Genomic DNA, 15,019 nt, shown 5'->3' with positions numbered 1-15,019 from the left:
CCCAAACCAATTCCTAAGGAATGTGGCTCAGTCAAAAGATCACGCTGGGCCATTTCTGGGAACAAGTGATTACAATCTCTTAATGTGGCCCAGCCCAAAGTTTGTGCTGGGCCATCTCTGGTAGCTCTAGATATTTATCGATATTATTAAGGTTGAGACAGCACTTTGTATGTATATACTAATTCTATAAATATACTATTAAATCTTAAAGGAAGCTTGTACCGTATTAAAGGCTCCCAAATGTGACCTGAGTTTGAATTATGTTAAGTTTAAAGCCGAAACCGGTCTGTGAAAAACGGGAACAATAGACTCCTAAAATAAGCCATGCCTGTCATACTCTCAGAACTTCATGCTTAGATCATCAAAGTCCCTGCTAGTGGAACGTGCTAAAACAGCAAAGAAGGGAAGAGCGAATGGGCCTTCAGCTCCTGAACTCGTCCTAGCGGTCTCAGGGTCCGCAGCCTGCCTGGATCCCTAACACTCAGGCAGGCCTCCACGGCCGGCTCCAAACAGCCATGGAGCACTAAAAATATGTAAAGTTAAGATGGTGACCATATTACAGCCTAACCAGGTTCTTGTGTCTGCTGCCCATAAAAACCAAGACTAAGACAGCAACTGTTACAGTAGAGAAATAATGTAATAATTTAAAAAACAGCTGAGTGAGGAGGACAGGGAATATTTCTCAAATCCACCTCCTCAAGAAATCAGGGGCCAGGATTTTTAAATGGTAATTTGACAGGCAAGGGGCCAGGGAAATTAGACTGTTGACTGGTTGGCCGTGAAATCATAGAGGTATCAACATTGTCTTTGTGTACCAAGTCAGTTTATGGGTAGCGTTCATGGATCGCTGGTCTGGTTAGTGTCAGGTGTTCCACCAGAATGCAGAGTCTGGAAACATCCCAAACACCAGTTTTAGGTTTATGTCGTCTATAGGAGTAATTGGGGAAGTTACAAATCTTGTGAACAAAGGATGCAGGAGTGTGATTCAGAAGTGATCAAAGCTACTCATGTCTTTTGGCAGATTAAGCTTCTGAATGCCATCAAGGAGATTGGCATGACCTAGAGCCCATGTATATCAAGAGAAAAACAAGTCTCATAATCTGGCAGGCAGCTCTGGGACTGAGATATGCATGGAGGGAGAAAAGGTCAAGAAAGTAGAAAACAAGTATAGCAAACATCTTATGATTTATCTAGGCCCCTATCACAATTCTAACTTTGTGACCTTTAATTAATTTTATATAGGCAGTTTCAACCATATAATTATCATAACAAACATTTATTGAATGCATATAATTGTCTAGTACTTGCTAAGAGCTTTGCTACCTAATCTCATTTAATCTTCACAGCCACCATATGAAATAGGTTCTGCATTGTCAGAAGTGACACTTGAAAAACGTTAATACCCAGAAAAATTGAGAATGATGGAAAAATCAGCACAGGATATGTGATGTATAGATGAAGAAAATTTTATATATATATGTATATATATATATATATTTTTTTTTTTTTTTTTTTGCTGTAGGGTATAGGCAGGATGTCATCATTTAGCAAGGCCTTTACTAACTTCTGGTAGATATATTTGCCTATATTTAGGCTTGTTTCCACCTGTTTTTATTTTCCTCTACATTAATCTCTCATTTACAAGCAAGTAATTATCCACCTAGTGGTTCACTTTGCTGCCTCCTCTGACAATTTCCCATTCAGGAAAGAAAATGTTTTGAAAATGTTTTAGTCAACTTAGACTCATGGTAAAGTTTAGGTCAGTTTCCATTAGAGAAATATGAAAACTCCACAATTTTTAATCTATTTTAGTAAGTTTCTTCCAAAGACATAAGAAATTTCTTACCAAAAAGCAAAAAACTTTTATCAACTCATATTTTACGGCTATATTAACAAAGGGTATTAAATTTCTTGAGAACTATTCATAGTCATTTTTTTGCACACTTTCGTAGCATGTGAGAACAGTCTTTTCAACTTTGTAAAACGTTTTAATTTGACCAATGAGTAAGTCTTATGTGGTCTGGAACACATTAAAACATTTTTGCAAATTAATGTGATTTTTTTTTCATCTATACAACATGATTGGTTTATTTGTGTTATATATCCAACTATGCTATAGATCCAATCCACTAAACTCAAGTTGTAACACTGCTAGTTATGCGCAATGTAAGAGCAACCCCTCTCACTTCATTTCCATCATATGCCTATTTTTGGAAGATTTACTTCAATGATGACAGAGGAGTATCAGTACCTTATATTAGTTATACCAATCATTTTATGGCTTTTCTAGCTGCTTTACATGGACCATCTTATTTAATACTCCTAGCATTCCTGTGAAAAAAGTACTATTATTACCTTTCCTATTTCTCCACCCCCACCCTTTAGAGGTGAGGGATGCACAGAGATTAAGGCATTTCCTTTTTTTCTTTTGCAATTTGACTTCAAATCTTTCCTTTTAACCAAGAGGCTATATACCTCACAGGAGCCAACGATTACCATTTTATAAAAGGTAATCATAGGTGTCAGGTGTGGTGGCTCACACCTGTAATCCCAGCTCTTTGGGAGGCTGATGTAGGAGGATTGCTTGAGACCAGGAGTTTGAAGCTACAGTGAGCTATGACTGTGCCACTGTATTATAGCAACAGAGCAAGACCCTATCTCTAAATAAAAATAAATAACATAAACAAAAAAAGAGTAATCGTAGATACAAAAAAAATCCACACATAAGTATTATTGAGGTACATATGCTGGGGGCGTTAAATTGGTTCACTCCTTAATCAAAGGGTTTTCTGAAGCTAGGTGCAGTAACTAATGCCTGTGATCCCAGCATTTTGGGAGGCTGAGGTGGGAGGATCATTTGAGCCCAGGAGTTCAAGACTAGCCTAGGCAAAAAATAAAAAATAAATAAAAATAAAAATAATTACTTGGTGTGATGGCATACACCTGTAGTCTTAGCTACTCAGGAGGTTGTGACAGGAGGATCACTTGCGCCCAGGAATTGAGGCTGTAGTGAGCAGTGATCATGACGGTGCACTCCAACCTGGGCAACAGATAAAGACTCATACTCAAAAAAGAAAAGAAGTTCCATTTTCCTGAGGTCAGATGAACCATTCTTGTTTACTATCTAATAAAATCACAAACTACTAAGGTTGGATCAAAGCAATGAATGATCAATTCACTGATGTTAAGGAATTACTCTGTGATGTTAAGGTTCATTTCTTCTGCTTTTGTCTTTTTCTTATAGTCAACAAGAAGAAAAGGCAAGAGCAAAGGCTAAAAGAGAAGCTGCAAAGGTAACTTTCTCTGGAATGCTGGTGCTATGCCCTGACATTTTTTTTCTTTACAATAGCATTCTAGTTATCTTATTAGAATAAATGTTTCTAGCTTAATTTCTATGCCTGAAATGAATGAAGAACACTTCTAACCTAAAAAAGGGGATCTTGATTAGAAGTATTTCATGATTATTCAAATTTTGAGGTTGATTTAAAAAAAACTGGAGTGCTAGTTTTTTGTAAGGGATTTCCTCCAAATTTGTCTTTTGTTAGATTTCTGTTGTAAAGCACTGTTTATTAATATTAACTTGTGTAGTTTACTAATTCCAATTTACATCATCCCTATGTCTATAATTTCACAAAGAAAATAAAAAATCCCAATCACTCCAATTTGCAAAACAAATGCACATAAGTTATCTTCTTTGATTTTTGCCACCACTTGGTTGTGGAGGAAGTGTTAGTTTTCTTGCCCCCAGTTGACATTACTCAGCAGGACCTCTGATTTCCAGTTATTTTTAATCTATCCTCCCTGCTTTTATAATTGTATAATTTCACAGGTAGCAGAGCAAAATTTACCTGGGGAGAGATGTTGGTGTACTCTGATATAATAGCTATTTGTAAGATTTATACTTATTTATCATATTTTTTAGCAATAGCTGCAATAGTGTAAGCCTAATCATGATCTGAGGAAGAGCTGACATAGTTTAAAAGTTTACCTTTAAACTGACTCATTTGTTTTTGGTAACTGTGTTTGAAAACAACTTTTTCACTGGTAATTTATAATCTAAAGTTTGTTTCATATTTGAACTGCTGTCAAGGCCTCTAGATGTGTGTCAAGAACCCAACACATTCCTCCTCTTCTTCATGCCGGGCTTCAGGTCAACATCCCTTTCCTGAGGCTCTATTTGTTCACTCCCAAGAAGATGTCAGCTTCTCCAGGGATCAGACTTGTTCTCTTTTCTACCTGTAAAGTTCTATCCATTTATTGGCTGTATCCTTTATTTTTTAGTGTAAGCATGCTTTTTTTTTTCTTTTTTCTCAGTCTCGAAGGACAAACCCCGGCTCAGTAATGTTCCCCATTCCCCAAGGAAGACATCTGTTCTGGGCCCGCCTGCTGAATTCCTCCCCCTCTGATCGTTCACAGCTTTTAGACTGTGCTTTGCAACACAGCAGAAACACATGTTTTCTATTGGTCTCTACCAATTTTCTGTGCTTTCTTCTGAACCTTGGCTTTAAGCACCCCCAGGAGAACGATGATGAAAAATATTTCTGCCATAGTGCCAGGACAGTTCTGAGTTCATGATGGAAGCTTTGTAAATACTGAGTTGCTGCCACGTTATCACTTTTCTTTTTAACTTTTTACTCAACGTTACTGATTCCTCACATATTCTTCAAAATAGGAAAAGATTCAGGGAAGGTAAAAAATATTTTCTCATTTTCCAGGAAATCTGCAGTGAATTTCAGGATCAAGTGAGGAATGGAATGCTCATCTGCACCAGGGAGAATGATCCTGTCCGTGGCCCCGATGGCAAAATGCACGGAAACAAGTGTGCCATGTGTGCCAGTGTGTTGTGAGTGTTCATTCCGTCTCTCCCACTGAATTTCTTCATCACAGATTGCCCAATTCTCAGATTCTTTATGTGTGAGAGCATATAGCACTAGAAAAATGCAAAAAAAAAAAAAGAAAAAAAGCAGATGGGCAAAACATTAAGTGACATTAAATCCTATAGTAACAGTGCCATTCTCTAGTCAGTGATCCTTCTGTCTTATAATTAAATCAAGGAGAAAGACTGAATTTAGTAAGAATATGCCTTTAACACTTGATCATCTTTACTCACAATAAAGAAAGAATAGAAGTCGCATGATCTGTATTGGATGATCTCTTTTATCTCTCTCCCACCCTTGACATTTTACTGTTCTGTGAGCATGTTCAGACACGAGTTCAGGAAAACAAGTAGGATGGAGGTCTGTGGGGTCAGTATGTAAGGACTGTTTTAATAACTGGAACAAGAAATGGAATAAAGAGGATTGCATTTATCCTTTCAGGGACATTGCTGTGTAGAGGTGAAATGCATACTTTTCTTACTTGGTAAGAGGCTTAGTATAGAAGGGAAACCTTTAAGAAACAGTCTCATGTAATAGATGTTTACTAAAATGTCTCCTTGGTGAGCCTGGTTTAGAGACTTATTATAAGCCTTTGTTTTGCTGAGCAGTGGTGGAAACCTGTGACCAGGGCTCTGTTGTGTGGGCAGCATAGGGGAAGATGATTATTGCCACCTCTAATTATTCTCCTTCTTAGTCTTTTAATCCTTCCTGAGCTTTACTCTGAAATAAATGTTGAGAAAAAAATTTAAATAAAATCTGTTTAAAGAGGTGCAAAGTTCTTGCCTCTTAGCTTTCACATGTCTTAGTCCAACCTTAAAGAAACGCACATAGTTTTTTAAAAGGAGAGACTGACAGAGTAGGCCAGTAGAATAAACAGTGGCTGAAGCTCAAGAAATCAGAGTTTTCCTCTCACCTGTTCAACTTGCTAGCATTGTGGTAATGACTACAGGTAGTAAATGCTAAGGATTTCCCAGCCTTTAATATGTGACATGTCAGTAAAAACTACCAGAATATTGGACTTGTGATCACCCTCAAAGAATTTTATTGGACTTGAATCACAACTACAGCCTCAATCTCAAATTTCCACTTGAATATTAATTCCATTTAAAAATACTTAATGATTTTTATTTATACTGACACACAGTTTATTATGATTATGGGCCCATCATCTGACTTGGTACCCCTCTTTGGTTTCATCACTGATATGGTAGTTATTTGGATAGGAAAAAGTTTCACAGTTTAAAAAATCAAGACAAGCCGGGCTCAGTGGCTCAGTCTGTAATCCCGCACCTTTGGGAGGCTGAGGTGAGTGGATTGCCTGAGCCTGCAGGTTCGAGACCCGCCTGGGCAGCGAGACCTCATCTCTACAATAAATCAAAAAAAATCAGCCGGGTGTGGTAGCGCATGCCTGTAATTCCGGCTACTCGGATGGCTGAGGCGAAAGGATCGCCGGAGCCCAGCAGGCGAGGCTGCGGTGGCCGGGAGCGGCCTCTGCACTCCAGTCTGGGCGACCGAGTGAGACTCCAACAAAAATAAAATAAAATAAAATAAAAAATCAAGACAATTGTGTCATGTTTTGGAACACTGATTAGAGCCATGACTGGCAGAAAATAAGAATACTTGAGGGCTGCATAGTAATAAAAATGCATAGTTGTTTTCTTCTTCTTTTTTAGAGGAGGGATGTAAACAACTATATGTCTCTGTGTTATTGGCCAAAACAATAGCACCTCTCGGACTGGATGTATTTGTACTGAAGACTGAATGTTTGGAAGATCCTCATTCCTTCTTAAAGCATACTACCAAAGAGAATGGGGAATTGTATTCAGCTTATCTCTCTTTTTTTAATTGCAGCAAACTAGAAGAAGAAGAGAAGAAAAGGAAAAAAGAAGAAAAAAAGACAGTTGAGGCTGAGAAAGTTAAGAGAGAAGCAGTACAGGTAGTTGTTTCAGATCATCAGAGCCATGTAAATGTTCAATGATCATTCCCCCTAGACAAGGCTCGCATTCGGTCCTCCTTTTCCCAGAATCATTAGTGACTGCCAACTGAGGGAATGTGTTTGGATCCTCATGTACAAGAGGAATCCTTTCTTATTCAAGTTGTTCACACTAAATCTACTAGTTGTTCATGCATTAGAGAGGAGGTCAGTCACTGACCATGTGAATTATATGACCCAAGAAGAAGTGTATGCAGATTGTTGTCTTATTGTCTGAATGCAAACTAACAGAGGCAGATGTTCAGCTTTTTCTCAGATACCTTTTTGAATGAGTGCTTAAAGAACAACAACAACAATAACTAGGTTTTCCCTAATTAATTCTCTGTGAAATTTTGCGGAAATTAGTTAAGAGCATCTCTGAGCCTTGGGTTTGCATTCTTTAAAATCTCTCATGATGATAATGATGATGGTGATGACAATGGCTATTAATTATTTAATTATGACTATATGCCTCATGGTATAAAGATTTATGACTGTATGCCTCATGGTATAAAGATTTTAAGACTGATCTTTGTAGTAACCATTCAAGGTATGTATTATTATCTGTATTTTATAGAAGAGGACTTGGAGGTTCAGATAAGAAGTAAATAAATAAATTTAAGTGATATATAAGTATGTATTAATAATATAGCATATTATTATATGTATGATATAAGTAATACACATAAGCACAATTATATTTAATAATTTGAAAGCTAGCAATTGAAACACAAGTTCTGATTTTAAGGCCTATGATGTACTTTACACTTTGCACATTTCTGCCATTTGTAATATTCCTGCAGACTGTGTCTCCAGGAAGATTTCATTTCTGCTGCTCTTTCTGCTCTTACCTTTGCTCTGCCATTTACTCTCAACTCTTAAACCAAAGTAATTTTTTTTTTTTTTTTTGAGTTAGAGTCTCACTCTGTCGCCCAGACTGGAGTGCAGTGGCCGCTCCCGGCCACCGTAGCCTCGACCTGCTGGGCTCCGGCGATCCTTCCACTTTAGCCTTCCAAGTAGCCGAAATTACAGGCATGTGCTACCACACCCGGCTGATTTTTTGATTTATTGTAGAAATGAGGTCTCCTGCCCAGGTGGGTCTCGAACCCGCGGGCTCAGGCAATCCACTCACCTCAGCCTCCCAAAGGCGCGGGATTACAGGCTGAGCCACCGAGCCCGACTCCAAAGTAATTATTTAAAAACATAAGGTAGGACAAGCTACCCAGTGGCTTCTTATCTCATCAGAGTAAGACCCAAGGTCTTGGCAGTAGCTTATGATGCCAAACACAACCTGACTCCTACCACATCTCAGCTCTCACTTCCTGTTATTATATATACCTTTCCTCTTGTGCCAGTTAGACTAGGTGCCTTGTTGCTTCTTTGACTTGCCAAGCATTGATTCATGGCTTCCCATCTTGTGGACTCAATAGCATTCTGAACTCTGGACTCATACTGTCAGGGTTTAGATCCTTGGTCCATCTCCCTGTGCCAGTAATTTTATCTTTGTGTCTTAGTTTCCTTGTGTATAAAATAAGAATATTACTATTATGTACATTATTTTTATAAAGTCCCAAGAAACTTATCCATGTATAACAGCACAGTCTCTCACATATCTTAAGTACTCAATATGTAATATTATATTTATTACTGTTAATATTATTATTTGTCTGCTCTCATTGTCTGATGGGATGTGTCACACTGAATAATTCACCAGTTACTCAACATACAATGAACTTTACCTTCTATACAATTTTGCACATAAAGTGTCCCTTCCCTCTGTCTATCAGAATATTGGCCAAAAGTGAAAGTATTAGCTGCTCCCTATAGATTTTCCCCTTTTGTACAATATGCTTAATAATTCTATCATCTATTTTGCTGGAAATTTTATTTTTTGGTTATATCATTTATTTGTTTCTAATTTATCATTGCTTCTATGTAGTTTTTCCAAATAAATTAAAAACTGTATTAGTTTTCTATGGCTGCTATAACAAGTTATTACATCTTGGTAGCTTAAAACAATATAAACTTCTCTTACAGTTCCATAGGTTAGAAGTCTGACAAGGCTCTCACTGGACTAAAAATCAAAGGGTTCTTTTGTGGATTCCCCAGGGGAGAATCTGTGTCTGCTTTTTCTAGCACTAGAGGCCATCCACATTCCTCGGCTCTTGGACTCCTTCCTTCATCTCCAGAACCAGCAATATTGCATCTCTCTGACTGCTCTTTCATTGTCACATTTCCCTCTCACTCTCTCTTCAGCCTCACCCTTCCAGTTTTAAGGACTGACACTTGGGATTACATTGAGCCCTTTAGGGCAATGCAAAATAATCTCCTCATCTCAAGGTCATTGACTTAATCACATCTGCAAAGCCTCCTTTGCCATGTAAGGTAACACATTTTCAGGTCCCAAGTATTAGGCCTTAAACATACTGGGGTGGTGGGGGACAGTGTATTCTGCATGCCACAAATTCCTTTACCAATTTAAGGTATCATCATTCTTCCCTCCATCTCTCGCAGTACCTAGTGCAGAATCATATTTGAAATGAAGGTTTTTCAAATGAGATAAGTTACAGCAATCTTATGTTTCAAATAATGTATGACCTAGGCCTCTGAAAAGCATCTTGGCTAATAGCAACCTTCTATGCATCTGTCATGTTTAATTTTTCAAAAGGGTAATGTGAGGAAGGTTTCCAGTATGTGATTATCTGATTCTGAAATCCTCCTTCATTTGGCAGGAGCTGTGCAGTGAATACCGTCAGTATGTGAGGAATGGACGACTCCCCTGCACCAGAGAGAATGATCCCATCGAGGGTCTAGATGGGAAAATTCACGGCAACACCTGCTCCATGTGTGAGGCCTTCTTGTGAGTGAGCTGCAGCCACTGCTGTCACAAAGCGGGGACGATGAAACTGGGTGGGCGTGAGGGAGGGCACTGGAGGTTTTCTCCAGAAGGTAGATGATAGAGCCTGCCTTTGTAGAGTTTAGAAATTTACAACTACAAAGCCATATACTTAGTACATTTCTTTCTAGTGTTCTCCAGTGATCTGAAAGGTCCTTGAATCACCTTCAAGAAATGATCACATGCTAAGTGCAGACTACCTGGGAGTCCTAGGACTTCTATTCTTTGCTTGCATAGGTCACTGTCATAAATAATCCAGAGGTGTGATCTTTAGGTGCTAACAAACTGAAAATTTGTTGACATCTAATCAATATTCTAGTTGCTTTCTGGGAAGAAAGGCAACCTCTTTATTTTCCAAAATAGTGGTGAAAATCTATTTACTGGTTTGCTATGGCATGTCTTTTTCTGTAAGCAGCATTCAACACAGGAGCAATGGTATGAAGGAACATGCATTTACCTTTCTGCTCTCAAGCCCTTTAAGATAGTACATTTTGGGTGCTAGGAATGATTGTTTTTCTTCCCTTCTCTTATAGCCTGCAAGAAGCAAAAGAAAAAGAAGGGGCAGAATCCAGGCCAAAAGCTAAAAGAGACACTGTGAAGGTAGTGGTTCTGAAATGTTCATATGCCATGAATGGAGGAGGTTTTGCAGTATCTCTGTAAAAATATCTCGTGGAATTATGGACAGCCTGAGCTGCAAGGGAACTCAGGTTTCATTTAGTCCAAGGCTTGAAAAACTTATTTTTATCGAGTCAGAAAGTAGATATCTTTGGCTTTGAGGTCATACAGTCTCTGTCACAAGCACTAAACTCGACTGTCAACTGTTTTGGCTCTAACAGCCACGGAGTATATACAAACAAATGGGCATGTCTGCGTTCCAGTGTAACTTCATTTATAAAAAAAAGGAGTTGGTCAGATTTTGCTCACAAGTCACAGTGTGAACCCCTGAATTACACTATTCTCATCTCTTAAAACGAAGATTTAAAATCCAGAGCAGGAAGAACGTTAGTGAGAGTGTTGATTTCAGTACCTGTGTCTTCATATTTTAAAATTCTTATGGTTGAAAACTGGAAAAAATAGAATTCAAACCCAGACTTCCTGATAGTACAACCAGCGTTCTTCTTATGGGCTTTGGGATTGCCACATTTTGTCAAACCAGGTGTTTCTTGCTTTACTTCTGATTATTTTCTGGTACCAGCATTTGGGAAAAAATAAAAATAAAAAAGTTGCATCCCCAAGCAATATTATATTTTCTTGGCTTCAAAAAAATATATTCTGTTATTCCAGGTTGTGTTATTCCAGGTTGTGGCCACTTTTCTGCTCTCACTGAGGGCTGCTGATACTAAACATGATCCCTAAAGAAGTACCCCTTTGCGATGCTATATGGTCGGCTTATTTTCAGTTGCATTGCACACAATAATTCTGGATCAAAAATTATAGTAGTAGTTCATGTGAAAAATGGATTCACTTTTTTTTTTTTAGTTGGAGTCTCACTCTGTCCCCCAGACTAGAGTGCAGTGGCATGCTCCCAGCCACCGCAGCCTCAACCTGCTGGGCTCTGGCAATCCTTCTGCCTCAGCTTTCCAGGCAGCTGGAACCACAGGCGCGCGCTACCATGCTCGGCTAATTTTTTGGTTTATTGTAGAGATGGGGTCTCGCCAAATTGCCCAGGCGGATCTTGAACCCGCGGGCTCAGGCAATCCACTCACCTCAGCCTCCCAAAGTGTGGGATTAAAGGCTGAGCCACCGAGCCCGGCTAATAGATTCACTTTTTAATATCTATAAGAAAAAGTTATTCCATATGAGATAATTTCTTATTTTACATGACTACAAACAAACTATTTCCTCGTATAATTTTTCTTTTGCTAAATGTAACCCATTAGGGAGCTATCAGTGAACTTGGAAGCACAGCTAAGAAGAAAATTTAGTCTGTTATTATATTTCAACTTGAACTAAAGGATTCAGGAAAAAACACTCACAAAATCAATTGTAGTTGCCACTAGTAATTACCCCTATGATTTTAAGTGATTTGCTTATTATCTCTCAAGTTATTGTATAACCCTGGGCAAGGACTGTGACCAGTCCTCAGAGAACTCAGTTTACTGAGAGTCTTGTATGTGATTGCAGGTTCATTCTGGATTTTGAGGCTGACTCTCAAGAAAAAAGAAATACAGACCTCTTTTTAAGTCTTGTATGCTTAATAGGAATTGAATGATATAACTGCCAGAAAAAAAATCCTTAGATCATGTTCTGTTTCAGGAACCACTTAGAAGAAACCCAATGAACTATTTCCAAGAAAATATTCAAGTTTCTGTCTTTCTCCTTTTAGGATACGTGCAGTGAATTTAGGAGTCTTTTGCAAAATGGAAATCTTTTCTGCACGCGAGAAAATGATCCTGTGCGTGGCCCGGATGGCAAGACCCATGGCAACAAGTGTGCCATGTGTAAGGCAGTCTTGTGAGTACACAAAGAACACCCTGCTGTGGGTTGGCGGAGCTGGGCAAGCAGTGAGCAGTGAGATAACATATACATTGTGTTTGTCCTTTCCTTACACAAGAAAGATACAGGTGATTGTAAGCCATTTAAGGTGAATCTTTCTTTATAATGAACAAGATTCACAGTTCTAGAAATACACAATATATTACTAAGTTTTTACATTATCTGTTAGTTCTAGAGTAGAGCCTACAGTACATCACAGCATGTTTCTTGATGCAATCCTAAGTCCTTTGCTGTCAAATACATCCCCTCTCTAGATTATCCTGGAGCTTTCATTGGGAAGGAAACAGATTTTACTGTCATCCAAACTCCTCATGTACATTTTTTAAAATATCACTTTTTCTGGAATGAAGAGTAGCTCTTTACACAAAAGTTGGAAGCACACCTAAAATATTTAAGTCATTCAACAGCCAATTCCTGGGTATCTATAATGTACAACGTGTATAATGAATTTACAAAAGTAAGTGAAACAGACACTCCTTCTCAGAAATCATATAATCTGCTAGGGATTAGACATGGCACAGACGAATATAATTTAAAGAAGGAATTTGTAAATGAAAAATTATGTATACAGTATCTTATGGTACTAGGAGAGAAACAGGAACCACTTTTCTTTCCTGGCAGAAAAATAGAAAGTTTTATGGGCATGGGGGAATAGACCTGGATGTTCCTGGATGTTATAATTTGGATAAGATGTGGACATGAAAGGAAGGAATGAGAGAAGAAGAAGGGAACAGCTTAAGTAAAAACATAAAACTAAGAAAATTATAGCATGTACAGTAAAGAGCAAGTCATTTGGTTTAGTTAGAACTTACTGACTTTACCAATCTGGAGTGCCAGACTGAAGATTTTGAGGTGAATTCTGCATGTAATGGAAAGTTGCTAAAATTTTTTCAGGGAGGAGAGTAAATGGCATAAATAGGTTTCCTTTAGGAAGAGTTGTATGTCAACAATAAAAATAAGCAAAAGAGAAGGAAGGTACTAAAATTCAGAACTGCTACTGGTGGGGGAGAGACCACCGTGACCCAGAGAGAGGCAAAGTGAGGTGCAAGGGAAGGTCCTGGACTGCGGTGGACATGCAGTGAAAGCAAAATCTGTTGTGCCACAATGACTGTGCTAGCTGTAGAAGAGCGAGCGATCAGAGAAGTTTCCGGCATCTTGCTCTTCTTCGTGAAAAGTAGAAAACCCAGGAGAAAAAAACACACGCCTGGTTGAGAGAATAGCGATTTTTGGACCTCTTGAATGTATGTATGATAAACACAACAAGAGCTCTGCCGAGAACACTTGTGCAGCTCTAGTTAATGGCTCACCTTGTCTCATTTGTGGTGACGTTAGGTGTGGTTTTCTTTTACTGTTCTGAGAGCTCTTCCAGGCAAAGGACTCCACATAATTCATCTTTTTATTTTTGGAGAAAAAGGCCTGCAGCATAGCAGATGTTAAGTAAATGCTGGTGACCTCTACATACCTCTGACCCAGTCATATAATGAGAAACTCATAGAAATGCACACCACTCTCTGTAATCTATTATTCCCTGCCTCCTGCTTTCTAATTTCCAGTCAGAAAGAAGATGAAGAAAGAAAGAAGAAAGACGAGGAAGATCAGAGAAATGCTTCAGGAAGCGGTTCCAGTGGCGGTGGAGGAGGGAACATTCAGGTGAGAGCATCCTTCGATTTCAGTAACCAGAATGGGCTCAACTCACTGACTGTAGGACTGTGACCGCCCCTATAACCTATGGCAATGGTGAATGTGTGTAGTGCTGAGTCTGAAAGCATCCTTGGAAGAAGAGAGGAGTTTTCCTTAAGGTCATATCAACAATTTTTCATCTCTCTTGGGCTCCTTTTGAGTCCTTTAAACCTGAAAATAATAAGCAATAGGATGACCTTATCCCATATCCTGAACCCTCTTCGTTGTAATGCAGACCTCATGTCAATAATCATTCTGATCTACATCACGTGCTCTTCATTTTCTTTCTTTATTTGTTCTTGCCTTGGACAGAACCGTTTTTTGAGATATATTTTCTATCAATCCAAGGAAGCATAATATAGCAAAAGAGCATAAGTTTTGAGGCCAGGTAGCTGAGCCTAAAACCCTGCCCCTACCACCTGGACTTGTGAAACACTGAGTAAATTACATAATGTCACTGAACTCTAGTTTTTCTTGTTAGCATTAGTCTTATAGGGATAAAATAAAATAATTTAGGCAAGTGTTTAGCATGTTTCTTGAGACATTTTCAGTGTCATCCTGACAGTGTTGCAGGTACGATCACTCCTTGGGTGTGTGAACACAAATCTACAAAATGACAGCCACCTTATTTATCTTCTTATGACCTTGTAGTGTCAAGATCATCTCTTTGCTCCCAGGTCAAACACAAGCTCAATATTTACCTCTGATTTACTCTGGTCTTTCTAATTTTTTCCATCTTTTCTGCTTTCCTTCTTTTTTTTTTTTTTGAGTTGGAGTCTCACTCTGTCGCCCAGACTGGACTAATTTTTTGATTTATTGTCTCACCTGCCCAGGCAGGTCTCGAACCCTCAGGGCTCAGGCAATCCACTCACCTCAGCCTCCCAAAGGTGCAGGATTACAGGCTGAGCCACCGAGCCCGGCTTCTTTTCTGCTTTCAGAGGTAGAGTTCTTACTTTGAAGGGGTGAACTCATCTATGAGACATGTCTGATTGATGTTTTGTCTATCTTCTCCATCATTTGCCTACCTTCCTTGACATTTTGCATAGCTTTGTGCTTTTCCTCAGCATTTTTCTCTCCCTTCTATCTACGCTATGGATT

General features: G+C 38.7%; 1 protein-coding gene across 1 annotated transcript in view; it reads left to right on the top strand.

Annotated features, from left to right (window-relative positions):
* SPINK5 (serine peptidase inhibitor, Kazal type 5) overlaps positions 1-15,019 on the top strand; it is an 87,089-nt gene that overhangs the window by 52,004 nt on the left and 20,066 nt on the right. The window contains exons 16-22 of the mRNA XM_008056241.2: positions 3,245-3,293; positions 4,716-4,843; positions 6,729-6,813; positions 9,582-9,709; positions 10,279-10,345; positions 12,072-12,199; positions 13,795-13,891. Coding sequence (XP_008054432.1) covers positions 3,245-3,293; positions 4,716-4,843; positions 6,729-6,813; positions 9,582-9,709; positions 10,279-10,345; positions 12,072-12,199; positions 13,795-13,891 — 682 coding nt within the window. The remainder of the gene's footprint in view (positions 1-3,244; positions 3,294-4,715; positions 4,844-6,728; positions 6,814-9,581; positions 9,710-10,278; positions 10,346-12,071; positions 12,200-13,794; positions 13,892-15,019) is intronic.

This window comes from Carlito syrichta, unplaced genomic scaffold (genome assembly GCF_000164805.1).
Source record: "Carlito syrichta isolate Samal-C Ts95f unplaced genomic scaffold, Tarsius_syrichta-2.0.1 Scaffold302298, whole genome shotgun sequence".
Classification (NCBI taxonomy): domain Eukaryota; kingdom Metazoa; phylum Chordata; class Mammalia; order Primates; family Tarsiidae; genus Carlito; species Carlito syrichta.
The sequence above is the reverse complement of the archived record's forward strand: the minus strand, read 5'-3'. Positions and strand labels throughout refer to the sequence as shown.